At 59.4% G+C, this 27996-nt stretch overlaps 2 protein-coding genes and 1 non-coding gene across 3 annotated transcripts in view; 2 read left to right on the top strand and 1 right to left on the bottom strand.

Annotated features, from left to right (window-relative positions):
• Positions 1 to 13: 13 nt before the first annotated feature.
• COG4 (component of oligomeric golgi complex 4) lies at positions 14 to 17700 on the bottom strand. Its single transcript, XM_075940595.2, has 19 exons — positions 17527 to 17700; positions 16273 to 16355; positions 15308 to 15422; positions 14293 to 14467; positions 12644 to 12837; positions 11884 to 11989; positions 11187 to 11344; positions 10667 to 10725; positions 9983 to 10116; positions 8611 to 8729; positions 7937 to 8103; positions 5572 to 5737; positions 4503 to 4565; positions 3430 to 3546; positions 2557 to 2649; positions 1943 to 2026; positions 1470 to 1571; positions 1094 to 1222; positions 14 to 969 (listed from the first exon to the last, which is right to left on the bottom strand). Exons 1-19 carry the CDS (start codon positions 17659 to 17661, stop codon positions 835 to 837), a joined length of 2334 nt encoding a protein of 777 aa, XP_075796710.2. The 5' UTR covers positions 17662 to 17700; the 3' UTR covers positions 14 to 834.
• A 183-nt stretch (positions 17701 to 17883) lies between these two features.
• The window catches only part of SF3B3 (splicing factor 3b subunit 3), a 37604-nt gene continuing 27491 nt past the window's right edge, over positions 17884 to 27996 (top strand). The window contains exons 1-8 of the mRNA XM_075940588.2: positions 17884 to 18043; positions 20165 to 20263; positions 20838 to 21164; positions 22262 to 22434; positions 23416 to 23557; positions 24679 to 24791; positions 26065 to 26202; positions 27357 to 27460. Of these exons, the coding sequence (XP_075796703.1) occupies positions 20194 to 20263; positions 20838 to 21164; positions 22262 to 22434; positions 23416 to 23557; positions 24679 to 24791; positions 26065 to 26202; positions 27357 to 27460 (1067 nt within the window). The 5' untranslated portion in view covers positions 17884 to 18043; positions 20165 to 20193. The remainder of the gene's footprint in view (positions 18044 to 20164; positions 20264 to 20837; positions 21165 to 22261; positions 22435 to 23415; positions 23558 to 24678; positions 24792 to 26064; positions 26203 to 27356; positions 27461 to 27996) is intronic.
• On the top strand, positions 21544 to 21623 carry LOC112544247 (small nucleolar RNA SNORD111). The gene has a single exon (XR_003087569.1). It is a non-coding gene; the product is annotated as a small nucleolar RNA SNORD111 (small nucleolar RNA).

Raw genomic sequence — 27996 nt, 5'->3', positions numbered from 1 at the left:
GCAAGGCGCTGAGTGCTTCAGACTGCTTTTATTGGGTGGTGCAGTGCTTCCCCTTCCCCGCCCCCCTGCTGGCTCCCAAGGGTGGATGCCAGATCGGCGCAGGGTGGGGGGCGCCCCTCGCGGCTGCGCCGTAGGGGAATGGGCTGAACAGCACGGCACCGCCTGCACGGGCCGAGGGACAGGCCCAGCGTGCCCCAGTGCAGGAGCCTGCAGCCGGTCCCGCCCGTTGCTTGCATGGGCCGTGTGCGCGCCGGGCGCAGCAGGAACATCACTCCCCCGCCGCACAGCAGGGCAGCGCCGACCCCGGGGAGCCGGAGCCCCTGCCCGAAGGGACTTCCCGACAGGCCCCACTGATGCGGGCAGAGACCCCTTCTCCTCCCCGGCAGGCACTGCCCCCGGGCCTCCAGCAGCTGCCCTGCGACCAGCCAGCCTGGCAGGTGGAGAACGCCAGGGCTACGGCCCGAGTGCGCCAGGGTGACCATGGACTCTGAGCCAATGGGCGGTGGGGAGCAGCACGAGGGCCCTGGTGCTTGAGTCACGCATGGGGCAGGCTCAGGTCTGGGGCCACGTTGCTGCCAGGAGGGGAGGCACGAGCAAGCTCTAACCCTCAGGCAGGGCTGCCTGATCCTTCAGCGGTGGTGGCAGGGCGCAGCCGCCCGGGCGAGGAGCCATGTGGGGCTGCCCCCCACAGGACAGGGCCTGCTACTGCCCAGGTCTCCTGCCCCACGTGTGGGGCAGCAGGGAGAAGACTCCAGTCGGCCCTGCTGCAGCGATCGCCGGAGGCGCCAGGCCTGGCCCGCGGGTCGCTCCGTTCGCGCTGCGGCGACGAGCCAGCTACAGGCGCAGCCTCTTAATGTCCTCGCTGCGGAAGTCGATGCGGAGGGCCAGCACCTGGCGGACCTCGGCGGGGGTGAGGCGCCAGGTCAGGGGGCCCGAGTTGGGGCCCCAGTAATCCAGGATCTCCGTCACCTGGAGGAGAAAGAGTCAAGGGTGGGGCAGACAACCCTGGGCTAGGCCGCTCTGCCCCCCGGCTCCTGGGAGGCCCCGGACACTCCAGCAGGGGGAGGGGAGAGAAGCGCCCAGGGGGGCTCACCCTTTCCAGATTGAGGATGGTCGCCATCTGCGTGAGACGCGCAAACTTGTCCCGGATGGTCCAGGTGGTGACGGTGGTGAGATAGGCCACCAGCGACCTCAGCTCCTTGTCGAACTGCAGGCCGCCGAGCTGAGGGCAGCAGGAAAGCGCGTGACTCCTCGCGGGGGCGGGCAGAAAGCCGACAGGGCCAACGCCTCCCCCCCGCACGGTCTCCCCGGCCCCACTGCCCTGAGGGCGCTCGGCTTGGGGCTCGGAGCGGGGGAAAGGCTGGAAGTGCAGGGGAGCAGGAGGCCAAGCAGGGAAGCTGCCCGGGGTTCGGCCTGGCCGCCCCGCCCCTCCAGTGCAGGCTGGGAGGCAGGGCTCGGCGGCTGCTTACCCGGCTGAAGGTGGACTTGAGCACCACCTTCTCCAGCTCGATGGCAACGAGGCTGGTGCTCAGGCTGCTGAGGCTGTCGTAGATCACGGGCGAGAGCCCGGCCTGGGGAGAGAAGCCGCGTCAGGGCGCAGGGCAGGCGGCAGCGGCGCCCTGGGGGAGCCTGGGGTTAGTGTGAACAGCCCCCTTGCTGGGGCTAAAGGCCAGAACCGCCCAGACACAAGGCACTCTGGCCTGGCCGGCCATCCCCGTCTGGGCTCAGTGCCAGAGGGTCAAAGCCACAGGGGGACATGGGCGCTGGAGGCCAGCGATGCAGCGGGGCGGGGGGGGGGGGGGGGGGGGGGGGGAGGGGGACGTGGGCGCCGGATGCAGCGGGGCGGGACCGGGCCGGGGGGAGGGGAACGTGGGCGCTGGACGCAGCGGGGCGGGACCGGGCCCAGCCTGCAGGCCGAGGCTGTCCGGGCGGGAGAACGCACCTTGAACTCGGCCATTTGCTGCTCCAGGTTCATGATGAACTGCTGGACCCAGGGGTCGTTGGCCTCGTAGTCGTTGAACTCTTCCTGGCAGTGGAGCAGAGGCAGGGCGGGTTAGAGGCTGCTCAGCCCTCCGCCAAGAGGGAGCAGCCCTGGGGACGCTGTGCCAAAGCAGGCGCCTTTCCTGCTCAGCTGGGTCCCCACGTGGGGGCCCGGAGAGAGGACGGGTCCCGCCTGCCCTGGGCCCAGCACGCAGGCCGGTCGATAGCACCTGGAGCGTGTCGCCAAGCGAGTGCAGGGGGAGGGAAAGCTGGGGACCATGGATTGCCTGGGGCACAGGAAGGACCCCCCCCCCCATGGACTCCTAGGGCTGGCAGGGCCCTCGCGAGGTCATTGAGTCCAGTCCCCTGCCACCCGGCAGGGCCCAGCACCGTCTGACCATCCCTGGCAGTGTCTGTCCAGCCTACTCTTCAATCTCACCAGGGATGGGGATTCCACAGCCCACCCCAGGCCACTTATTCCAGGGTTTAACCCCCCTGACAGGCAGGAAGTGTCTCCAACCCCCTCGCCCCCCGTGCTGCAGTTTCAGCCCCGTGCCGAGGCCAAGGGGAGCTCACCTCCTCGATGTTATGGGAGACGGAAAGGAAGAGGTTGATCCAGGGTTTCACCTGCGGTTTGACCGCTGTGCTGTTCAGCTCACTGAGTCCTTCCTGGGGAGAGGACGCGGCCGAGGGCTGAGCACACAAGTCCAATGAACAGCCACGAAACTGCGCTGCCGAGCCTCCCTGGCCTGTCCGCGGGGAGCGCGCCCTCCAGAGGGGCGGCAGGGCATGGGACCCAGGCCGGCGCCGGGGAGGGGCAGGCCTGGCCACGGCCGGGAGCGGTGTCGGCGGGGGCCTAGGGACGGTGTCGGCCACTGCACGGCTCCAGCGCCAGGCAGACTCCCCGCCGGGCTCGGTGGGACGCAGGGGTCACACAGCGGGACGCTTCGCCCCAGGCAGTTACTATTTCGACAGGCCTCTGGGTGTCTGCGCCGGCAGCTGCCCTTCCCCCGGCTGGGGGCGTCCGGCTCCGCTGCCTCCTTCCCGGCGATACCGAGGCAGCTCGGCTTGCAGCTTCCTGCTTGGTTTCCACAGGAGGCTGCAGCCCTCGGGCCCGCCAAGGCCCCCAGAGAGGGAGAAGGGAGATCTGAGAACATGGGGCCCTTCCGGGGGGGTCTCACCAAGCACTCAGCCCAAGGGGAATCACCCTCCAGCTGCTCTGCAGCGCCCCTTGAATGCTGGCTCCTGCCCAGCCACGAGGCCGCACTGTAAAGTCCCACCCGGCCCACGGAAACTGCTTCCTCCCCCTCCACTACAGCTGGCCCCCTGCACCGTCGTACCCGAGCCAGCACAGACCCCGGACGGCTGGGAGTTCAGCTCCGAGCCAGGCGAGCGGCAAGGCCGGGCTGCCTCCAGGCCGCACACCCCGGAGCCCGGCGAGCAGCTCACCTGCAGCAGATCTCGGAACTTGTTCGACACGGCGGCCATGTCGGCCAGGCAGCTGTCGATCTTGGCCTCGGCTTGCTCGCCCCCGAAGCCCTGGCTCAGCAGCTTGGTACAGTCGCTCTGCAGGCGAGAGATGCAGGCTGCAAGCGACGGGACACTCGGCGCGCTCAGAATTGGCCCGGCCGCGCCGGTCGGCTCTTTGGGGCAGGGCTGGTCTTTTAGTCTGTGTTTGTACAGCACCCAGCTCCGGAACACAACCCCCCGCAGGCGCTAGCACAGAACACTTCGTGCCTGCCCACGGGTGGGACATTGTGGCCAAGCGCCGGCCACAGTCGGAGCGACTCTCAGAAGGTTCAAGAGCATCCAACCCCAGACGTGGAGAAACGATCTCCATGGTACCGAGGGACACTCACAGGCGGGGGCAGAGGCATGCTCCTAGCGAGTGCACGGCGGAGCTCCGGCTCTGCGGGTGCTTTTAGCATCTTCCAAGGTCTCACAAACGAGCCCTGGGCCGGGCGAGATTTCAGCCCGGGCCATCGAGAGTTCGGGACAGGACTTGTCCCCACGTGAAAGGCTACGAGTCTCCGGCTGCACAGCGCCACCAGCAATAGGGTCATCACTGACGTGTGTGTCTTTGGGAGTCGCACCCTGGAGCCCGTCACAGAGCGGCCGCTTGCCGCGCTCGGAGCTGGACAGATGGCACCAGGAGTCCCTGCCCCACACGGCTTGCCAGGTGCACACCGTCCCCTTCCCCCGCTGACAGTCTCAGCACCCCATCTGCAGCAGCAGCCCCTGGATTTGGCCAGGAACATGCCCCTAAAATATGGAGATATACCTACACCGAGCTCCTAGAGCTGGCAGGGACCTCGAGACGTCAGCGAGTCCAGTCCCCCGCCCTCGCAGCAGGACCAAGCACCAGCCCTGACAGATTTGCTCCCAATCCCTAAATGGCCCCCTCAAGGATTGAACTCACAACCCTGGGTTTAGCAGGCCAACGCTCAAACCACTGAACTGTCCCTCCCCCCAGCTGTCCAGGAGCGGACGGGAAGGCTGCACGTAAAGGTGCCAGACGTTACCTCCAGCGTCTTCTTCAGGGTCATGATGTTTTCGCTGCAGACCTCCACGTTGTTTAAGGTCACCTGGAAGAAGGAGAAAGGAGCAGCCCAGGTGGCTACAGCGCACAAGCACAGAAGACACGGTCCGTCCCCATGTCCTACCCACCCTCCCCACACCGCTGCTTCGCCTAGCCAGGTGTCCGAGTGACAGCTCCGCCCCACTGCTGCGGGATGTCCCGCCAAGGTGTGGGGCATGGCACGGAGACACCCAGGGCCAGCCGCTTACGCACAGGACAGATCAGCTGCCACACAGACGGCCAGGAGAGCGGCGCTGAAAGCAGGGCCCCGAACACCAGGCAGCTGGGAGCAGACGTTCCCCTGCTCTGTGACAAGCCTCATGAAAGCACTGGCACAGGGGCTGTGTGGCTCATCGCCGCTTGGCGTGCATGGCAGCGCGATGCCAGGATGTGGCGGAGACAGGAAAACGAGGGTGGACGGGGGAGCGCCGACGGGTGGGGGAGCAGCGGGGAGAGTGCTGACAGGTAGGGGCAGGGGAGCGGTGGGGGGAGTGCTGATGGGCTGGTGTGGGAGCGCCGACGGGCGGGGGGAGTACTGACGGGCAGGGGCAGGCGCGCCGACGGGCGGGGGAGCGGCGGGGGGAGTACTGACGGGCAGGGGCAGCGCCAACGGGCGGGGGAGTGGCGGGGGGAGTACCGACGGGCAGGGGCAGCGCTGACAGGCGGGGGCGGGGGAGCGCTGACGGGTTAAGCACTTTGCTGCAGGAAAGCCAGAGCCCCGTGTCCCATCGGCACGGGGAGGGCACGCATGGCTGGCGTCTACACAGCCCTCTCCAGGCCGGGCGTGAGCGAGGGAGCCAGGCGGGCGATGCCAGTCCCCGCGTTCCCAGCCACGGTGGCTCGCGATCGTCTGCGGCTCAGCGTGCCAGGCGGAGCAGTTTGGGGGCCCTCCCCCAGCGATGCCGCCTCAGCTGCCTGGTGGAGTCAGAGGTCTCCCTGCCCGGCCCAGCTCTCAGCCCATGGCCACGGGACGGACTTTGTGGCTCTGGGGTTCTAGCTACTCGGGCGCTCACCAGGAACGACTGCTTGGCCTCGTCGGTGCTCTCGATGCCTTTCGTGTCAAACTTGCCCTGCTGCAGGCTGCTGTGCACGATGCTCACCGCGCTGGTCACCCCTCTCTGGATGTCTTGGAAGGTGGTGGCCGGGAAGCCCAGCCTCAGCTTGGTGGACAGAACCTCCCTGGGGACAGAGGGCCGCGGGGCCTTAGTACCAAGCCAAGCCGGGGAGCGTGAAGCCCTAGGCCAAGTCCGGCAGCACAAGCACGGCCCTTCTCCCACAGCTCACCGGGGACCGACCGACGGGACGCGACACGGCCCCGTTCTGCCAGGACGTTGCCTGACTGCACGTTGGCTGGCTAGAAGAGGCGCTCAACAGACCAGCACCTGCCTGGGCTAACGGCCAACAGCCAGGAGAGCCTCAGCACCCGAAAACAGGTCTGATGATGCCCCTTTCTGGGAGCCGGCGGGTGAGCTCGCCTGACACACAAGGCTCGCTCCAAAGCCTCGGAGCACAGCTAGGAGGTGTCCTAGGGCGACGTCACAGGATACAAAATCCTTCTGTCATCAGAATCCAACCCAGCGGCTTGCTCCAATTCCATAACCCGTCCTGATCCTCCCTTGGCTCTGGGGTGGACACTGGCCCGTGCAGGAACCTCCCACTAGCTTGTGCGGGGGTGGGACATTAACGTATGGAACACTGGGCACGTTAACGTCAGCTGTGGAATCCCCATCGCTGGAGATAGAGGAGCAGGTTGGGCAGACACGTCAGAGACGGTCAGACAGCGCTTGGTCCTGCCGCGAGGGCCTCTCAAGAGCTCTGCCCGTTCTAGGATTCGATATTTTGCTTTAGACAATGCTTTTAGGGCAGGTCCACACTACGCAGAAGACTGACCTTCGGGAGGTCAATCTTCTAGCGCCACTAAATCGAACGCTGAGGGCAGCGCCAGCCGGCGACCTGTGCTCCTCATTCTGCAAGGAGTAAGGGAAGCCGGCGGGAGGATGCGCTCCCGTCAGCCTCCCGCTGTGTAGACGCCGAATCCAGCTCGGCATTGTGTGTGGCTGGAAGACGCACCTTCAGACGAGCTACCCGGGCTAGTGTTGACCCAGGCTCGTTCTGTCACCGAAGCGCACTTCAGCGAGACGGGGCCCACAGCACAAGCGAACAGGAGCCCGGCGCCAGGCCACGCGAGCACAAGAGCTAGACGCAGCGTAATGTTGCGCCGGCGGTGGGCGCTCAGCGCTGACGGGCGCGACTAAGGCGACAGACTCAGCTATGTAGCAACTCGCCCGGCAACTCCTGGCGTAACATTCCCCTCGGCTCACGGCAGGAGCCGGGCTCTCGAGTAGCAAACCGAACCTGGGAGGAGCTGAGCGGCTCAGCAAAGCAGCCGGGGCGCCTGCCAGCGCGCCTCCATCCCCAGCTCTCGCCCACGGGGGCTGGGCGCAGCAGCACCGGGACACCGGTCCCTTCCGTATTCGCTCCGGCTGCTGCGGCCTCAGGGTGCCGGACAGGCCGGGCGCCCCCGTTCCCACGCACCGGGCGCTCAGGCCCTGGCAGCGAGAGCCGTCCCAGGGAACCTCGCAGGCAGCGAGGGGCTCTCGGGGGAACCCCGGCCAGCGGCCCAGCACAGCACCATTGTGCAAGCCCCACGCAGGTGTGACGTAGTGGGGGTACCTGGCTGGTTTCTATGCTGCTGGCTCTGGGGGAACCCCCACTGGCTGCCGTGGGTACCACGACCCAGCAAAACAGGATGAGTCACTATGCAAACCAGTGGCCAGACACCCCCCATGGAGAGGAACAAAGGAAGGTGGAATGCTGCCTTGGCTGGGGGGCAGGGCTGGAAGTTAGTGAGTTGGTTGCTGGCTGTCGGAGGGGATGGAGGAGAGCCTAGGAGAAGGGGCTAGAGTTTAGGGGCCCAGTCTCCCCCATCTCAAGGGGGCCTGAGGCATCCTAGCCCAGTTCCTGTGACCAGACTACATCTGTGCTGCGCTGTGCTGGAGGAGCAATAAACCACCCTCAATTCCACTGGCTGGTGCAGTCTGTTTGTGCCATTTCGGGGTGCAGGAGACGGGGAACCCCCAACGCGCCGTCACAGCAGGTGTCCTCCCGCCCGTCTGACATGTTGGGTCTTGTGGCTCCCACGCGCCCTGCCAGGCCCTGGCCAGGTCCAAGGGCAGCTTCTCCAGAGAGAGGCTTGTGGGGAGCAGCACAGGAAGCCGAAGGCCCTACACGCAGAAACCACCAGATGCAACAAAACCAGCTCCCAGCCGGGGGAGTCAGTTACGGGCATTTCCGGTTGCCTTGTCTATGTTCTCCCAGCCCCTTCCGTCCTGTGGGCAGCCCCCGCCCCTGAGAGGCCGGCAGGCAGCCTGCCCCTACCTGAAGTCGGACTCCAGCTCGGCGGTGGAGTGGTTGATCATGGCGCAGAGACAGTCGATGCTGGAGCTGGACAGGGCGCGCCCGATGCACTTCTTCACGATGTAGAAGACGTCGTCCACCATGCTGGAGGTCAGCTGGCCCTTCTCACACGTGTCCATAGCAACGGCCTGGAGGGAAAGCCAACTCCCAGTGGGCGAGGGACCCTCGGAAACATCCCGCCCCCTTCCCGCAGGCCCCCTGCCCCATCCCGGCCCATGTGAACTTGGCCAGGCCAACAAGGCTGATGCTCCTGCTTTAGTGAGATGTGCCAGGGGGCTGCTACCAGCCCCAGCCAGCCAGGACCCCGGTTCCCCGATTCCTCATGCCCCCGGGGGCTCCTGGCCCCAAGAGCACCACCAGCAGCACTCGAGTTTGCCTTCCACAGCCCGGCCAGGTGCAGCCCTGCGCCCGTCCGGCTGCAAGCCTTAGCTGGGCAGAGTGCCCTGCCGCCCCGGCGCCGGGGGGCGCTGGGCTGGGGAGCTCGCGAAGGAGCACATGGCTGGTGCGAAACGGTTCCCAGGGGGCCCCGAGATGGTTTCCTGCGGGGGAGAGGGACAAGGGAGTCTCCCCACGCAGCATGGGGCAGCGGCGGGTCTCCAGGCGGGTCCCCGGGCCAGGCCGGGCGCAGGCCCCACCTTGTTGACGGTCTCCCGCATGAAGTACTGCTCCATGGTGATGTAGCAGCCGATCAGCTCCTGCATAGTGCGGCTCAGCAGGCAGTTGTTCAGCAGCTTGTCCAAGGACGTCTGGTGGGCTGCAGAGAGCGAGCCGGAGTCACCACCCGTGGCGGCTCCCCCAGCATGGCCCCCCACCCCTCTGCAGGGCCGCAGCCGCCTGCCCGAGCGGCGACAGACGGGCCCTGCTGCCAGGGAGGAAGCGCGCGTCCGAGCCGCCCCGCAAAGCACAGCGGACTCCAGGGCGCCCGGCAGAGCCCCTCGGGAGCACCCCAGCGAGTGCACTGAGCGGAGGGGCTGGCCATTCAGTTATGCGGCCAGGGCAACATGGATCTCGCCCCGAGGGAGTGGTGCTCCCCAGCAGGCCCGGCCCAGCCTCTGCTGGGAAGGTGGCCGCTGTGGCTGAGGGGACTGGAGGACGCCAGGTGGCAGGACGGGATCCGGGGACTCCCGCGGTGACACTGAGCGCCGGGGGGAGGAGAGGAGACTAAAGTTAACTGCCCTTCGTTTACATTCCCCGCCCCCGCTCGCCAGCCTACGTGCACTCGGCCGAGAGATTTACCTTCCGCTGTCTGCACCGGAAAGGGGGCTGCTTGCTGGACAGTGATGGCCAGGCCCGCTGGGGGAGAGGGAGGGGCCAATTGCCCCAGAACCTGGCAACGTAAAGGGCCTGAGGCCACTGGTGCCGTAGCAAGAGGCCCCGGCCCTTTCAGCTGCCGCTGGAGCACTGTGCGGTGTGAGACTCTGGGAGCAGGGGGCGCAGTCTGTGCAGCACCGAGGGCTGGCTGTCTCCAACCCCACCCTTTCTGGGAGCACAGAGCTGCCCCCTTTCCCCCCTCGCCAGGGGCCCACACAGGCTGCTGGCTGCCCTTGCCACGGCTCCCAAACTGGGACCTGCGCAGAGCGAGGGGGTCACGTGCTCCCGGATCCCCGCAGTCTCCAGCGACTGCACCAGAGAAGCGGCAGCGGGAGCCAGGCCATCGGCCGGGGCGGAAGTGGTGGTAGCGGACATGCTGCAGTCTAGCCACTAAGATTTGTAGTGGATACATCATTAAACCATTTTTCACATCCCCAGTAGCCAGGACATCCCCCGCCCGACTGGGCCCTGGGGGGCAGTTCCCTGTGCAGGCCCCCTGCCAACTGTCCAGGAGGAGGCCAAGCTCCAAGGGGCCAGGCTACACAGGAGGCTGGATGGCTGAAACACCACTGGGAAGACGGGGATCACCGTCCACACGGGCCAGTTCTCCAGGGTCCAGATGCTGCCTTCAGCGCGCAGCTCCAAGCAGCCCCCGCGCCCCCCGCCGTGCCAGCACCCTGGCGTGCGAGGGATTACCTTGCCTGACCTCCTCTGGGGCCATGGAGTCGCCCACCTCGAAGTCGGAGCTGACGCGCCTCTTGAGGAATCGGAGGTACAGCTCGCTGCGGGCGTTCATCAGGCTGACCTCGGTTAAAACGGGGTCCAGTTCCCTGCAGGGGGCCGAGGGAGAAGCAATGCAGCAAGCGCGCCTCCGCCTCACACTCAGCCCCCGCCCTCGCCGAGTACCCGCCATGGAACAGGATGAGCCGCGCCGAGGTCGCCGTGCTCAGGAGCCTGGCGTGGGCCGTGGAATCGGCGCCACGGGAAGGACTCGGCTGTATGTGCAGGGCACGGGCCTGCGTGGTATCTGGCGCCACTTCCAATGGCTGACATCCGGGGCAGTGAACAATTGAAGCACCCGAGGAGCAGGGAACCCAGTATCTCAGTTCGGCAGAGCGCTGTGCCCAGACCCCTGCCGGGACTTGCTGTGCGGGGAAATCCAGCACTTCCCCCCCGTAAGAGTCACCATCTCCCTCATCGGCAGAGGGCCTGCAGATCCGGCCCCAGCCTGCTGAGCCTTCCGGCAAGCCAGGCGGCACTGAAGGGGCACCGCGTGGGGATTCTACGCGTGGCGACCGTGAAGCCTGCAGCGCATGGAAAGCGTGAGCGCCAGACCCACCGCGTGGCGGGAGAGGGCAGCTAGTTCATCGCTTCCTGTACCTCGGCTCGACCTTCTCCATCACCGAACTTCGCACCAGGCTGTTCTGAACGAGCTGGAACTGCCATGAGAGCAGGAGAGCCATCACTGCCGCCGCCCCGGCCCCAGCTCAGCGCCCCGCCGAGCCCCGCCTGCCAAGGGGCGGGGGGCCTCGCAGACAGGCCTGCGCGGGAAAGCCTGCACGCTCTGCTCCCCAGGTGGGACGCGGCGAGGACCAGGCCAGGCAGCGCTAGCGCAGACAGGGACAGCGAGGCTGCAGCCGGCTGGGGGTCCCTGACAGAGGCAGATACATGGGCTAGCTCAGAACGCCCTCCCAGGCTGCCCCCTTCCTGAGGCTCTGCCAGCCGGAGTCAGCCAGGGCCCCTCCACCTGCTCACCAGGCCTCGAGCTGTATCAAGCGCAGGCCACACAGGGCCCAGCCGGGCGGCACAGAGCATGCCCCTGCCAGAGGCCTATGGGATGCTGGAGAGCGGCCGGGGAGGAGGCGGGGCACTGGCTCTAGGCACCGCCCACCGCTCTCACCTGCCGGTGATAGTCCCTCTGCTTGATGAACTTGTCCACCACCTTCTCCACCTGTCGGTCGCACTCCCCCTGCAGGTGCCGGATGAGGGTGAACAGCCGCCCCGGCCCGTAGTAGGTCTCCACGATGGGCTGGTGGGTCTCCACGATGCGCGCGATCCCTGTCGGACGACCGGGGGAGGGGCGTTTTCACGGGAAGCCCCAGGCAGGGCACTTGGCCCACCCCGCCCGAGGCCTGGGCTGCGGCACTGACCCAGGGCGCAGGAAGGGCACCCAGCACCCCCAGCCCCCGGCTTGTCCTCTCACCTCACGCCCCGAGAGGGAGCCCAACCTCCACACGGCTGCCACGCCGCAAGAGCCCCAGGCCCGCTCTGCGCCTCTCCCGACAGACGCCCCGGGAGCCTGCCCGGTGGCCCTGCATCCCACCCCACGGCCGGGCTCCCAGCGGCAGCGAAGCGCGCCAAGGGGAGGGAGGCGTGGCAGCAGCCCAGCCCCGGGTGAGAGCAAAACTGAAGAGACCAGTGCCCCCTGCTGGCCACAGATGGCCCAACACCCTAGCCAGGTCCTGGGCCCAGAACCCTCCATCCCAGCCAGCCCTGCCCCCCACAGCCAGAAAGGAGAGCGTTGCTGGTCCCTGTCCGGGCCCCGCCCTCGGGGAACACTGCCAGGCAGCCGGAGCCGGACTGTCCGGGGGGGTTACCTTCAAAAAGGAGAGTCAGCGCGTCTGCAAAGATGACGGCCGCCCTGCGGTCACTCATGTCCGTCCCCAGCACCAGCCCCAGGTTCTCCTCGGCTTTGGTAGCGACCTAGCCCAGGGAAGGAAGGGCCAGGATGGGTCTGGCACAGCCCCCTCGCGAGGGAGATGTCTGCCCTCCTGCCCCACAGGCCTTGCCTCTAGCCACACCTGCTTGTTCCACCCTCCCTGCCCCCAGGGCCTGGACAGCCTCCTTGGCTCCCCGGGTAGGGCCGGTGACACCTCTAGCACAGACAGGTGGATCTGGCTGTGCTAGGCAAACAGGGCCCCTGCAGGTCCCCGTTTGGCTTCATTCAGCCCTGGGTACCCGCCTAATTCCCCTTGACACCACCGGGGGCACCCCCCAGGCTTTCTGGGGGAGAGAAAGCAACCCAGCAAGATGGCCAGCTCTGGGAGAGATTGACCCCCACCCCACCCCAAGGGATCACCGGACCTGACCCCCACGTGGAGCGCACCAGCTGAGACGGACCTGGTACAGTGCAGGTCGGGCTGGGTGCAAGCAGCAAAGCACCATCTCCAATGTGACTGGCCAGCCAAGCCTTCCTCCCCCCCCCTCGAGCACAAAGAGCCAGGAGCGCGCTCACCAGGCCCAGGCTCGTCTCACGGATTCAGGGACTAGATGCCCTGGGGCCAAGCTCTGAGCCCCGAACAGCCCGGGTGGCTCTCGCTTCCCTGCACGGGGCTCGGCCCAGGCGGGCACCCCCACCTGTTCGCAGAGGTACTCGGAGAACTTGCTCAGCCCCTCCTCGTGCAAGCCCAGCAGTGGGAAGATCTTGAAGAACCGCTCCACCTGCGGCAGGTCTCCTTGCTGCGTGGCCACGGCGAATTTCTCAGTCACTATGGTCTTCAGGCGCTGCTCCGCCTCCTGCAGGAGCTTCAGGTTGGCGTCAATCACGCTGCCTGTTCAGGGGGCACTGCTGTATTGGTGCCAGGCTCCAGGCTGGCAGTCAGGAGCCAGACAGCCTGGAGGGAGACAGGCCCCCGGCTCGCCTCCGTTCTCCCCCCAAGCACCCAGCAGCGTAGACCGAGAGGTACAGCAAGGGGGGAGGGGCTTTTCCAGCTCCAGGGGCCTCACAGGTAGATTATCGTCCCCTCGAGGGAAAACCTAACCCGGGTTAAAACACAGGAGCAGCCTGCGATGAGCACGCCCGCCCTCCCTCTGCCACTGGCCCTCACACCTGTCTCCACCATGCCTGGCCAGTCAGACCCGCCTTTGAAATCCCAATGGCATGCCTAGTCCTTGGGACAACAGAGGGGCTGTTAACAACAGAGGGGCTGTTAACCGCACTGGCCACTACACGGCCCACGGCTGGCCGTGTTCCTCCTGGCTCCTTAGGCGCTCACCCCCACCAGACCACAGAGCACCCCGTGTGTTTAGCAAGAGGGAAGGGTGCACGTCTCCCCTCCCCCACCAATGCCCAGGTGCAGCAGCTGGGAGCAAAGGAACGGGGAGAGGGTTGGAAACAGCCAGTTCAGCCTCATTCTGCTGCTGCGTGGAGACAGACTGAACTGCAGCTCGGGCAGGTCCTGGAGCGATTCCCAGCAATACCAGATAGGGAAGCCCCTGGGAAGTCTGAATGGCAGAGGGCAGGGAGAGGAGAGACCGCGTCTCACTCCGAGAAGCCAGAGGGCGATAGGCACGAGAGCCAGTTTGCACGAGGAATGTAAATAATCGTTTCATTAGCTAACCAGTGAAACAACTCTAATTGTAACACTGAACCGGCCAACTGCCGGCCAAGCCTGGGTCACTCTGATACAGCTGGGGAGGGGAGGGTCCTGCTGGCCGGCCCCGAGTCAGACCAGGTCGGGGTCAGGGCATGGCTGGGGCCCCCACTGTCTGCCCCATGCAGCGGCACACATGCTACGAGCTGGCTCCCAGGGCTCACTGGATCAGGCTGCCAGCCCCACTGCGGTATCGGTCTCTGCAGAGCCCGCAGGGCGGCAGCCGGCTCCCCAGGAGCGCACGCCGGGAGGGAAGAGTTTCACTGTAACAGAAACCAGCAAGCTGATGCGCATCAGTGAGCCATGCGAACGGTTAAACTCTTCCCTCCCTAGTTTATAGAGATTTAGGGCCAGAAGGGACCCTTCCAATTCGCCTGCCAGTGGCCTTTTCGGTACCTTGCCGCCTCAGCCTGTCAGCTGGGCTGGCCTGGCCTGGCCATGCTTTCACCGAACTATACCCCGAAGTATCCAGCATTGACTAGCTACCCCAGGCACTGCTGACCAGCTCCATAGTCACACCCTTTGTTCACACCCCCCTGGGCTTCAGCTCCTTTGCTCTGGACACAGCGATCGCCTCTCAAGGCAGGAGTGCTCCGGTACCTTACTAATCAGCCCCACCTGGGCAGCACCTACCCTCCTTGCCCTGCCGGCTCAGCTCAATGACCGATTTGTCCAGAGACAGGTAGCGGTGGATATGAGCCGCTGCTTGTTCATAATCCTCATTCCTTAATGCCGTTTGAACCCCGTCCATGCAGAACTTCAGGTCCAAGATGTCATCAGCTCGCTGGATGGCTTGATAGAGGCGGTTCTGCAAGAAAACCAGCAGTGAAGAGTCCCCTTCTGGGGCGGGGGAGACGAGGGTATGGCCGGAAGGGAAGACGAGGCTACCAAAGATGATGGGGCTACTCAGAGCTGAGCAAAAAAATGCCTGAGTGAGCTCAAGTGCTGAGCGAAAAGCTTGAGTTGGAACAAATGACCTAAAAACTTTCCCAGGGCTGGAGCAGGTGTCTGTTGGAGGGGGGGAGGATAAGGCAGCCACTGAAGGTGGGTGTGGTCCCGCAGCGGCCTAAGGGGTAAGGCATCAGCCTAGCGAGCTGACCTTGTGTTTTCCAAACGGCCAATCTGTATTCCAGAATCCAGCCTTCTATTAAGTCCATCCAGCCAAAGTGCAGCTGGACCGGAAAAGCCACCCGTAAACTGCACAGAGGTGAGCACAGACTACAGGCGTCAGCCTGCAATACCCCACTTTGATGTGCGCAGGGGACTGCGCTGCACGCTGAAAGCTGGGATCTGTCATATCTGCCTCGGTACAAAGAAGATGGCAGCCTCAGACAACAGTCCGGGCCTCTGAGGTCCATGTCTACCTCCACGGTTTCAGCCTACTCCTTGCAGGACTCCAGGAGCGAGGTGGGGAGGAACGTTATCTGACCAGCCCACATAGACGGGGATTTCCCTATGTTTTGTGTATGCTGGTACTGCCTAGGATGTCCCAGGCCCCGCGCTAGGTGCAGTATATGCCCCGAACAAAACAGGGCTCCGTTTCAGCTCCTCTCTTCCACACGAGCGAAGAGCTCACACCCATGTCTCAGCGGCTCACCCACACACAGCAGAGTGCGCTCCGCCCCAAGCTCCCCCCTTGTCCCGTTACCTTGGCAAGATCAAGCTGCCGAACTTTACTGCTGACGTTCTCAGCCAGGTTGCAAGTGAAGGTGATCATTCCAGCCAACTGCCTGGCGTCCCCCTCAATCAGCTGCAGGTTGGGCCTGGAGACAGAGGCAGGGACCATTGGTCACGCATGCAAAAAGCTGATACAAAGCAGCAGTGCATTCTGCCACGCGTATACACCCCTGCCCCTGCAAGCATCTGAGTCTCTCGCGCCTCAGGAACTGCGGCTTCCTTTCCCTGAGGCTGAGCCAAATGAAAGAGAGCGAGGAAGAAGGCAGCAGCACATCCAGGCCTGCCCAATGGCTGTCTCCCTTGTAGAGGGGGCATAGTCAGAGTAATGAGCTGACCTTATGTTTTCTGGAACTGCCGTGTATTCCAGAACCCAAGTATAATTGAGAATTGAACTCTTATGATCAGAAACAGAATGAACCAGAGGTAAGTAGATGCAGGGATGCCTGTCCAAGTCTCGACACCCTGAACCAGGACCGAAGAGGCATACCACTTCCATTCATATGAATGGGGTGTTGATTCTTAAACCTACTGTTAACAATTTGAATGTAATTTCTATTGACCATTTCTCTACTGATCAGTGCATGAGTGGGACAATTATGAAGAATTTCACAATCTACTGTGAATGGCAGCTCATTTTGCTGTCACAGATGGTTACAGCATAGGAGAAGTTCACTATCTCCCCCAGCAAACTGACGGTCTAGTCATCTTTTTCATGGACCTTTCATTTCAAAGTGCTTTCCAGACAGAGAGTTGCTTCCTCAGACTGAAATGCAGCTTCTTTTGTAGTAGAAGGAAGCAGCTGCTGACCAGCGTAAGGCCACACTACACGGACGCAGCTGACATCCAGCTGAAGCTACGGTTTGCTCCCTTTTGTAACCAAAGTATCAGCCCAGGTGGTACTAGCTTTATCCCACAGGGTTAAACTGGATCACTAACCCCAGGCGATGAAGCGTGACCATCTTGCTCTCTACCGTGTTCTGTTGCTCCAGAAGCGCCTCCAGCTCTTCCACCACCCCTTTCTGGAAAAGAAAGCAGCCCCGTATCACATCGTGCCCCAGCAGGACTGGATCTGCCCTTCCGCTTGCCCCCATTTAATGGGTTAAACTTAATGGGATTTTACATCTCTAAACGCCACTAACTAAGAACCAAACTCTGTGCATCAAATCAGGTGCGTGTGTAATGCTCAACCTGGGGCCTCTGGAGCTTAGCGCAGGAACCTCTATGGCGTGGGCTAAAAGCCAGCTGGCTCCCAGCTAAGGCTGCAGAGCAAACTCCTCTCTCACTGTAAGTGGTCTAAATGCCTCTAGCTGGGACAGTGACCCATGCCCAGTAGGTGTGTAGATTACACGTGAGCCAAGCAAGGCACTAAAGCTTCGGAGAGCTCACCTGCCAGTGCAACCCTTCAAAAGCCCCAATAGTCCATCCGAATCCAACTATATTTGCGCCCTGTCTATTTCCAAAGGCCAGTTCTGGGTGACTAAGCTGCCTAACATGAGCCAGTTAGAGTTCACCAAGGTGCTCCCAGATTTAGAAGAAGGGAATGCTGCAGAGGCAGTACAGTCAGTCAGGGCTGGAACAGATGGTCAAGGAAGCATTTAACATTGTTCTATAGCAATCTTTCCTAGCCCCCGAATGAACTCCTGGCAAAGAGACATTGGTCTTTTTGGTCAGAGGCTTTATCGCCATCACATCGGGTGTAAAGGGAGCAGGAGTATTTGACTAACGTGACCACGGCTGCACTAGAATCACCTGAACAGAACAAGCGGCGAGGAGTCCTGTGGCACCTGCTAGACTAACTGAAGTGTTGGAGCAGAAGCTTCCGTGGGCAAAGACCCACTTGGCCAGATGCATGCAGAACAGTTTGGAAAACAGCTGGTCTGTTGATTTTGGAAGGTTGAGTCTTCCCATCCCTCCCAAAGGAAGCCAGAGATATTGACAGTCTGGCAGAGAGGATGGGCCAAGGGGGGGGGTCCATCTGGCGGGGGGGGCAAGAGGACCAAGGGGAGGGTGGGCCAAAGGGTGTGCCATCTCGTGGGGGGGGGCAGGAGGACCGGGGGGGGGGCCAAGGAGGGGGCGTCTCGGGGGGGGGGGGGCCAATGGGGGTCCCATCTCCCGGGGGGGGCCTGTCTCCCGGGGGGGCAGGAGGACGGGGGGGGGCAATGGGGGTCCCGTCTCCCGGGGGGGCCCCACCTCCTCCTCGCACAGGCGGCCGTAGGCGGCCTCCAGCTCCGGCAGGTCGGTGAGCGAGCGGATCCGCTCCATGGAGAGGGACGAGGCGGCTCCTTCCCCCCCCGGCGGCCTGAGACCCGAGCCAGCCGCCGCCATCTTTGGTTCCGGGTGACACCGTCACTTCCGGGAGAAGCAGAGGCCCCGGCGGCGGTTCGGGTTGTCCCCACGGGCGCCTGAGCGGCGCATGCTCCCGCGGCCTGTCGGTTGGCGCGGCGGGGCGGGGCTTGCCAGGGGCTGCCGGGTAGGCGCCAGGCGAGGGGTGCCCCCCTTCTTTTGGGGGGATTCGCTCAGGCGGCGAGCGGGCAGCCCCTGCGTCGCGCGCGCCGGGCCGCGGGAAGGCCCAGGGGGCGGGGCAGGGCTGAGCGCGCGCTGGGCTGATGGCGGAGCGGGCTGGGGCCCGGCTGGCGGCCTAGGGCAGCGAGTGAATCCGCCGCCATCCGCGCGGGGAGCGGGGCCGCCGCCTGTGCCGCAGCGCCGGGTAGGGGAGCGCGGCGGGCCGCGGCGGCGGGGCGGGGTATGGGCCGCGCTGCGCCCCCGGGGCGCCCCAGCCACCGCCCGACGGCGCGGCCCCCCCCCCCCGGCTCCGGGCGGAGAGGCGGGGGGAGGGGAGAGCGCCGAGATGTGGGGGGACTGCAGGGCGCCGGCTGGGGGGCGGATCGGGCAATGGAGGGGGAAGGTGTCACTGGAAGTGTGTGTGCGGGCGGGGCTGGGGGAGCGGGGAGCCTGCCCCTTCCTCTCCTCTGCGGGGAGCTGCTTGCACGTGGTCGCCTGCTGCCGGCCCTGTGTGTGCTGCGTCCCGGCGCCTTGCCGGGCTTTGCTGGGCCCGGGGCGAAGCCAGGCCTGCTCCTTAGGTGGGGGATGGCGACTCCCCGGAAGCCAAGTATTTCCGAGGGAGGAGGCCTCGATGCCCGTGCACCTCCAGGGCTGTAAACGAGTCCGGTGTTAAGAGTAGCCTCAGACGCTGCCCCGTGTGTTGGTTTTCCTCCCCCTGTGGCCTTTGTTTTGTTCCAAACGGGTTTTCCCCCTTGTGTTGCTGTGTGAAAGGTCCACAGGGATCTTGTCTTCCCACAGGGAAGTGGAACTGACCACACTGTGGGTGCTGAAATGCACAAAGCACACTGGAAAATAATCGTTTAATACCTCTCCTCGTAAAGCTGTCTTAGTCTTAGGTGCTGCTTGTGATCATTGGAGATTCCAGATGGCAGACAGGAGTGTAATATGTATCTTATCCCTTTAATTTAGGGGGAAGCTGCTGCCCCCTTTCTCTTATCTACCTCTAGAAATGGGTGTCCACTGTACAGATTAGCCCTGATTTTAGCTTTGGCATCAGCCTCTGATGCAGCTGTACAGAAGTAATTCCCTGGGGTGGATAAGGCAAACCCTTACCCTCACTGGCTTACCTCAGTGTGAAGCAAATGGTGAACTCCGCTGATGAAAATAATAGCCTTGCTTGCTTTTGTTAGGTGTTTGTCATACTGATGCGTGTGATCTGTATCCAGTCTTTCAAAGTGATGCCTAACATTAAACCTAACTTATTTTAATTTTTTTAAACAAAGCCCTGATTTATTCTTTCCTTCCTGTCAGCACTTCCAAGCAAGAGCTGTGATATTCTCACCAGGACTCAGGGACTTAGGAGAACAGAGAGCGCTGAATAAAGTCAGGAGAGCTGGGTTCTTCCTCTCTCTGCCACTAGTGGGGGTGCCCTGGAATAAGTCCCTTCACCTTTCCTTGTTTTAATTTCTCCATGCATTACCTGGCAAGAACATTTGCGTCCTCTGTAAAGTGCTTGGAGATCTGCTAATGAGCTGGCATTATTAGTGATCTTATTCATCCTCAGAAGCAGGAATGGAGTAAAATGCACAGGGAACCAGGACTGAAGTTAATTTGTCCTTGCAAGTGCCAAGGACCTGTGCAATTTCAGCACGACACTCAAGTCAGGTGCCTGCAGAGCCAAGCAAAGCTAGTATGTCAGTTTTCAAGCAGCTCCAAGTCTCCCCTAAACTTAGATAGTAACTTGCATTAAAAAAATCAATGTAGGCTAATAATTTCTACCCCAAATTACTTCCTTAAACCTTTGTAAGTCAGTGTGGCATGGATGGAAATGTCCAAGTCGGCCTAAAAGGACATACAAAAAAGCTGGACTGCTCTCTTTGTTTCAAGAGGAAAGAAATGTCTTTTAAAATTAAACCCCTAAATAACTAGAGCTTTCAGTGAATAGCTAGGGTTTTCAGTGAATAGTTGGCTTGATTTAGTGGACTGGCCCATGCGTTGGAGAACCTGGAACACCCAAGTTTTTATTTTGGGTCTGATTTGAAGTCTGTGGCTTTGAGCAAGTTGCAGTATTATTAAAATGTGGATAATCCCATGAGTGTAGAGAAGGCTGGGAGGGTGGGGGAGGGAGACCTGGTTAATCAGTGTTTGTAAGGCCAGTGAAAGTTGGCTAGTTAGTATAAGAGGATACACGCAACCTCAGAATTGTGGGGCACAGAAACACAGGCAGTTAATGCTGTTCCTTTGAGCTGAAGTACTGCAGGTTCGAAGTGCAGATCCTGTTTTGCATGTGGCATTGTCTTAATTTGTGTTGCTGTTTTGTTCATAGACTCGAAGTGAAGTGGATCTAGCGCCACCATGTTTCTTTACAATTTAACATTGCAGCGAGCCACCGGCATCAGCTATGCCATCCATGGCAATTTCTCAGGTAAGGTCCTCTCAGTTCTAAGTTAATTAGCTACGGCTTTAGTTTTTCATTGGGGGTCTGCTCCTATTAGTGTTGCTAACTGGGTTGACTGAGAGGTTGCAAATTGAGGGAAAAGACTGGTCTGGAGAGAGCACAGAACTAGGAACTTACAAGTTCAGGTCCTGATTTTTTCACTGAGTTTGTGGGATCTTAAATGCAATGCTTGAACACTCAGGAGGTTGAGAGACTTGTTTTGGTGATTAATGCTTGAAAGGCCTTTTGAATTTCCTGGTTCTTACTAGGATGTTAAGGATTAGTTGCTTCCTTCCCCCCCCCCCCCCCCCTTCCGCTGCCTCTATCAGATAGAGGCAGTAGGGGGAGGAAGGTGGGGGGTACTTCAAAGTGGCAGCGCCTCACAGAGCCCTTGGTCCTGGGCTCTGTACGGCACTGCCGTTGCCTTATCGACTAATCAAGTAGTTGATGCAAAAATGCATCGACTATTCAATTAGTGAATTACTCAATACTTAACATCCTTAATTCTTACAGCTCCTAGCTTTAAGTCAGTGATAAGTTTCTTATGGCTTTGGCTTCTTAGGAACCAAACAACAGGAAATTGTTGTTTCCCGGGGGAAGATCCTGGAGTTGCTCCGTCCCGATCCCAACACAGGGAAAGTACACACCTTGCTGACAGTGGAAGTGTTTGGAGTCATTCGCTCCCTCATGGCCTTCAGACTGACAGGTGGAACCAAAGACTATATTGTTGTGGGGAGTGATTCAGGTCGCATTGTTATCCTGGAGTACCAGCCCTCCAAGAACATGTTTGAGAAGATTCACCAGGAAACCTTTGGAAAGAGTGGCTGTCGCAGAATCGTTCCTGGCCAGTTCTTGGCTGTGGACCCAAAGGGCCGTGCTGTCATGATCAGTAAGTCAGTGGGGATCTGTACACTTCCTTTCCTTGTAGCATTTAAAGAAGGGGGAGGGGGACTAATTCTCTTTAGAATTGTTGCTTTACCTTTTCCTTACCTCCAGGTGGTCAGTTTTTGCAGCCTTCTCGGTTGTAGGCTCAGGTGCTTGTCATTCAGGCATTTCATTCGGTTTCACCTTAGGAATGAACAGTCCAGGTATTTGGAATTGTTCCTGCCTGCTGTCATGATTGCACAAATGAGCCCCGAAATGGGGCCAAACCAGTGTTGTATGGAAACCTGCTCAGGTCGTGGTAAGCAAACCACCCACTTGAGGGGGGTGATTGGGAAAAGGGATGTTGAGATGCGGACGTCCCATTCGTGTGCTGCCAGCTTCCCCTGCCTGAAATGATGATATGAATTCATGTCTCTTCTCTGAGATTGATTGTGGAGACAACTATGCATTTCTGATCAGGCCCGATGCACAGAGGCTCTTAGATGACCCCAGTGGGCAGGGTTTGCAGCTTAACAACCCTATCAGAGTGAAAATACTGACAAGACTAGCTTGGAAGGAAGTGATTTGTTTCCTTTTAACCTGACGGTAGCACTGCACAATTCAGATGCTATTCAGGGTGACTGCTGAGGACAGGACTTTCTTAGTAAATTACCGTGTATCTGCAAAGAAACGCTTACCTTAATTACAGGGCAATGTTAGATGGTTTCCATGAAACTTTCCCTTTCTTTGCATAGCTACTGCCCTTTCATAATCTGTCCGCGCCTGTGGTTGCATGTTTTACCATGGAGTTGAACTTCTCAGGCAGATGCTGCTGCAGTTTTTCTGCCTGCGAACTGAAACACGGAATGAGTGGATGGAGCTTAAAAAGGTTGTCTACAGAGCTAACCTGTGTCCCCCGTTTTTAAAGCTTTTAAATGCTGAAGTTAGGGAGTTGGCATGGACTTAAGTATGATGGGGAGATTCTGGGACAAGAGGCTGCATTGCTGGTTTCCTGCCAGGCTGCTTGTTGGCTGTTTGGTGCAAAGGCGGGGGGCGGTATGGTTGTCTTCAGCCTTGCATCCCCCAGCTAAGTCTATCATGCTCTGCTGTTCTTCCCGGCAGGTGCCATAGAGAAACAGAAGCTGGTGTACATCCTGAACAGAGACGCTGCCGCCCGGCTCACCATTTCTTCCCCACTGGAAGCCCACAAGGCCAACACCTTGGTCTACCACGTGGTGGGAGTCGATGTGGGGTTTGAAAACCCAATGTTTGCTTGTCTGGAGATGGACTATGAGGTACCAAAGGGCAAGGCCCTTGTCTCCCCCCGTTCCCTCTGCTCAGCTAGCTCAGCCTCGTTCTCCTCTGCCCGTTCACCTCGTATGTCCGCTTATGCCAAGTCTTCTCTGCCGCACTAGCTGTCTGGGGCAGCCTCCCTGGCCTCTGCTCCTTGACAGTCAATCTTATTTCCCATCTTAGCTGAACTCCTCTCAGTTGCTTGGTCCTTCTCTTACTAAGCTGTGAAATTCAGCCCTCCCTGCGCGATGCGCTTTTCATACAGCCTTCTCACGCTGGCTGTGACTGGTGCCTCTGCTCCCATTTAGAACCGCTTCCCTTCCTCCAACCGTGCTTCCCCGCCAAGCTTTCAGAACAACCCCTGACACAGACAGGTTGGTTGTGAACTCCCTGCAGTGGGAATCATCTCTAGTTTGTCCCAGCACTGAGCATATTTCCAGTGTTCAGGAAATGAATAATTGTGGTGCATGTTGGGAGTGATGGTGCGTGAATGATTTTATTCAGAAGAAAGCTGCATGTCGTAGTGTGACAAGGATGCAGTGGGTTTAAAATGCACCCTCGAATCTCTTCCATCCTGTTCTGGTGCTTTGGAAACCAGTGTTTCACTCTTGGCGGCATGAGCCGATATTTCTCAGCTTAGCTAGCTGCAGAGGCAACTGTTCTAGACCCAGTCACGATTTTCCTGTTATGTGTTGCAGCAAACCAGCACTGCCTTTGTGTCTGTTACTGACAATAATTCTGCCCAGTCACTTCCAGTTTGTTGCCCTAAAATGTCTCTGGTCTTGATCCTTTGATGTGCTGCTCCCACAGCGTCCATTGATTGCAGTGTAGTGTGTGCTGAATACCTTTTAAGATCAAGTCCAGTGAGGGTGTCTTTGAATTGTGGTTGTGGCTGTTAATGACCCTGTGCCTGAGACTTTTCCGTTACATGGACAGATGATGATACTGGCTCTAGACAGAACATCTGTGTGTTGTTTTTCCAGGAAGCGGACAATGATCCAACAGGAGAAGCAGCAGCTAACACCCAGCAGACCCTGACGTTTTATGAGCTGGACCTGGGTTTGAACCACGTGGTTAGGAAATACAGTGAACCTTTGGAGGAGCACGGCAACTTCCTTATAACAGGTATCCCCGATTGCTAAGTGGCTTCCCCTTCACCCAGCAAACAGATGGGGGGAATATGCTGCACGTTTGAAAGAAATGATTGCCGGGGAAGGGGGGCCCTCAGCTGTTTTCCTGCTCTTAGGTGGGCCTGGAAGTCAGGTGAGAACTACAAATTGTCATGTGGCACATGGCGTCAGAAGGAGTTTGCTTTTCTTGCAGCCTGAAGTGATGATCAGGTCTCTTTTTCTGAGATTTATCCTGGAGATAGGGTTTTACTCTGATTGGGCTGTGAGATGGAAGTATTTAAGCTTCCCTTAGAAAAAGGTGGGGATTAAAAAAAAAAAAAAAAAAAAAAACAGCCCTGGTGGACAAATTTGTCAGCTGAGGAAATAGAACAAGAGGACTACAGAGTTGTAGCCCTGTGTGATCACAGCTTCACTTCAATAAGTGGTTATGGGCTAACCTTAAACGTTGATTTGGAGGGTGAGACTTTGGCCTTCTGTACTCATTGCAGAAATTAGTTTGTTCCGAGTTTTAGTATCCAGGATTCACCTGAAGAACGTGATTTCTGGTACAAGTACCTAAAGAGTATCCAAAAGGCTTGATGCTGACTGGGCTGATCCGCAGTTCCCTGTGTGCGGAGGACTGGACTAGATGACATCTTGGGGTCCCGTCCCAATTTTATGATTCTGTCTTATATGTGCCCTGTGGGTCCTGTAGGCTAGTGGGCTCCAGGCTCTCTGTGAACACTCAGTTTGTAGTTTTCATTGCTGGTAATTTCCATTTCTGAGAGGGCAGTACCCGGAGATCGGCCAGGGGTGAGCTTATGATTGCAGTAGCAGATAAGTGCATTTCAGAGATTTGAGTCGATTTATGGGAATGAGAGAGAGGTGTAAAAATGAAACATTAAGCTGTTGATGACCCTCTTAAGTTTGATTCCACTCTTCCATTCATCACTCTCCAACCCTAACGCTGCCAGATGCAAACACAAAGGCCCATGCTTACAAACCCCTGTCTTCTCCACCGTCAGCCGAGGCAGGTCTGATCTGTATGTGAGAATACGGAATGAAGACGATCCAGATTGCTTTTGAGCAACAGGGCTTCTTCTCTTCTCTTAATGAAATTTCCATCTCCTCCCTTAGTGCCTGGCGGCTCTGATGGTCCCAGCGGGGTGCTGATCTGTTCTGAAAACTACATCACCTACAAAAACTTTGGTGACCAGCCTGATATCAGATGTCCAATTCCCAGGAGAAGGGTGAGAATTGCATCTCTTGCATCCTGCATTAGAGGCCTTTTCTTTCAAGGTTCCAAATGGACACTTACTCTCAGCTTTTGTGTAGGTCCCAGAGAGGCTGTTGAGGAAGGCGGTGTGTAGCGATAGAAAGACTGTCAAGCTATCACCTGTTGGGGTGTCGAGGGAAAGCCTGTCTTCCTAGCCAGTCACATGCCCTGTAAGGGAAGGTTTGGGAGTTAGCCTGTGATCTGAAATGGGGGGTGGAGTTCGTCTCGTCTCGTCTCTGAGGCTTACCCCTGAGATAGTCCTTTCTCTCTGGCCAGGCTCCAAGATGGGAGCATTGGTAGGAGGAAACAGGATTTACCATGGGGTGGTTGGAAAGATTCACACTGTATGGGCAGAAAAATTCCACAGCTGCTGTGTCCACCTCGTGCTGGTTCCTTTTAGAGGCGTACATAAAAACAGTCCTTTGGGTTACAACCAGTCATCCATCTAGCCCAGGATCCTGTCTCCTGCCAGAAGCCAGTCCCAGATGTTCTAAAGGGAATTAAAAAGAGATCCGTCCCTGGCTGTCCAGTCCCGCATTTTGGCAGTTTGGGGACCCCCAGAGCACAGGGCTCTGTCCCTGACTGTCTGGGCGAACAGCTAGACCTATCCTCCATGAACTTACTGATTTTTTTTTAAATACGATTATTTTGGCCTTCACAGCATCCCCTGGCAGTGAGTTCCACAGATTGTATGCTGGGTGAAGAAGTACTTTCTTTTGTTTTAAACAAAGTAGGGTATGGCTGGCAGGCACGTATCAGTAGCATGCATTGAGGGCAGCCTTGGTGGTCAGCTTTGAATGGCTAGTGACTCCATGTGCCATAGTCGGCTTTGCCGTGTGTGAGATGGTTCATCCTGGGGAAAAGGGGGGGGAGAAGGGCTTACAGTTTTGGCTCGTCTGAGAAACATGTTGGGAAGAATCGGCTCTCCTCAGAGCGTTCTGGGTGAGTCAGGAGAACACTGGGAAGTGGTACGTTACGTATGAAACCTTTTCCGTGTGCTGAGACCTTTCCTTTTGCTGGGACCATTGAGCAAGGAGAGTGTATTCTGCCTTGCAGGGGAATGGCCTTGCTGAGAGACGATACAGTTGGGTCTGCTCCACCACTGGCATGCCTGACCCTCTGATTGGTTTCAAACACAGCAACGGGCCTGTAGCACCGCAGAGTCCAGCAACACCACATAAATAGTATTGTGAGCGTTTATGGGCACAGCCCACTTCCTTACCTCTTGCTTGTCTTTCCTGGGGCAGAATGACTTGGATGATCCGGAGAGGGGCATGATTTTTGTCTGCTCTGCTACGCACAAGACCAAGTCCATGTTCTTCTTCCTGGCCCAGACGGAGCAGGGAGATATCTTTAAAATCACCCTAGAGACTGATGAAGACATGGTGAGTGATTGTGGAGAGAGCTGCTTCGTGGATTTCGTGTCCTTGAGATGCTTCCCTGTCATGCTGCATTTCCCACGATCACTACACTTCGTTCTAGCACACACCTCCCCTAATTTACATTATTTTTAACTTGGTCTCTACCCGTGAACAGAGACAAGCGACTGCATCTGCCCTGTTAGGTGGCAGCTGCTAGAACCTGGGAGTTACTGCTCGCACACGCAGAGGGTGACACCTACAAAACCGCAGATGGCTCAGGCTGCTAAGCCACATGGGTACTTTTAAAAACGTGACCCATGGTCCCTGCTCCAAAATGTGGCCAGGAGGTTCTGAGAGACAGGTCATGGCGATGACAGATTCCAGAGAGTAATGATCCCTCTTGGTCTGAGCAGCCACACTTGGCTGCACCTATGGATTGAATATTTGGGTGCCTGCAATCTCTTGTGTGCAAACGAGTCGGCCAGTTTGGCGTCCCGTGTCCTGCAGCTTTTCCAGCAGGGATAACAAACTGCTGAAAGGACTAGAAAGAGAGGGGAATTGCTTTGTGCTGCCAGTCACTGTGACACCAGCGAGAGCGGTACTGCGGTAACCCCCATTAGTGGTCTCAGGAAAATAACGTCCAAAATGGCCCTAATCCCCGTTGCCTCTGACATGGCACGCCCATCCCAGGAGGTGTCACGATAGAAGACAGTCCCTTCTGCCGTCTGTCTGGCCTCAGGCTTTCATGAGAACATCACGCCTGCTTCAGGTCTGTCAGAACTGCCCAAGGCCATTCCCAAAGCCGTCTGCCCAGCCCTCTGAGCGAATGGTGTGCACGCCAGGTGGGGGTTGTCTCAGGAGTGCTGAGCGTTCTCCCGTCTTTCGCAAGCCCAAGAGTCGAGTGGCACGCCTGGCTTATGTGCGGGCTCAGAATGCCAGCCAGTTTGAAACGGGACTGAAAGCGGTGCCCCAAACCAGCAACAGGGCGCACACTCTCTGCTATGCTCAGTTGCCGCTCTTTTCCTTTGGCGGTGACTCCATAGCAGCCTTGCCATAAGCTGCTGTCCTGTCCGCGTCCGTTCCTGAATGGGAGCGTGGGCTGCGCTCGTGGGGCGGGGGGCATGGGCCATCTCCGGAGATGGGCTGAACTTACCCGGCTCCCTCCTGGGTGCTTCCAGGTGACAGAGATCCGACTGAAGTATTTTGATACCGTTCCTGGGGCTGCTGCCATGTGCGTGCTGAAAACGGGGTTCCTCTTTGTGGCATCGGAGTTTGGAAACCAGTGAGTAGAGCGTCTTGTTTCCTTCACCTGCCCTGCCGAGTGTTCTCGTCAGCACGATGGGTTGCCATGGCACGCGGTGGAATGTGCAATTAGTTGACCAGGAAAGTTTGAAAGCCTAGTAATGTATGCCAGAGGGCTGCCTCGGGATTGCTAGACTCTGGCAGGGCTCGTAGATTGTCAGCTCTTGGGGGCAGCGTGGCATCGCCCTGGGGTACCCAGGGTGTGAGGCCTCTCTCCTACCTGCCCTTAGTGCCAGGGAGCCAGCTCCCTGATCCCACCTTCCACAGGCAACAGAATCGCTCTCTCGGCCCACGCAGACACCACTGTCTCTGCAGATGAGCAGTAGGCATACTCCGACCCGAGCCCTCTGCGTGTGTCCAGCCCTGGGTGCTCACAGTTACCAGATCCCCTGAGCAGGGTTTCCCAACCTAGGGGTCGCCATCACACTTCAAAAGGGTCGCCAAGTGTCTCCCCAGGTGGCTCTGCCCCTCTCCTCCCCCCGTTTTTGAATTGTCTTGGGTCACCAAGTCTTCCTG

The sequence above is a fragment of the Pelodiscus sinensis genome, chromosome 12 (assembly GCF_052426305.1).
Source record: "Pelodiscus sinensis isolate ZL-2025 chromosome 12, ASM5242630v1, whole genome shotgun sequence".
Taxonomy (NCBI): domain Eukaryota; kingdom Metazoa; phylum Chordata; order Testudines; family Trionychidae; genus Pelodiscus; species Pelodiscus sinensis.
The sequence above is the reverse complement of the archived record's forward strand: the minus strand, read 5'-3'. Positions and strand labels throughout refer to the sequence as shown.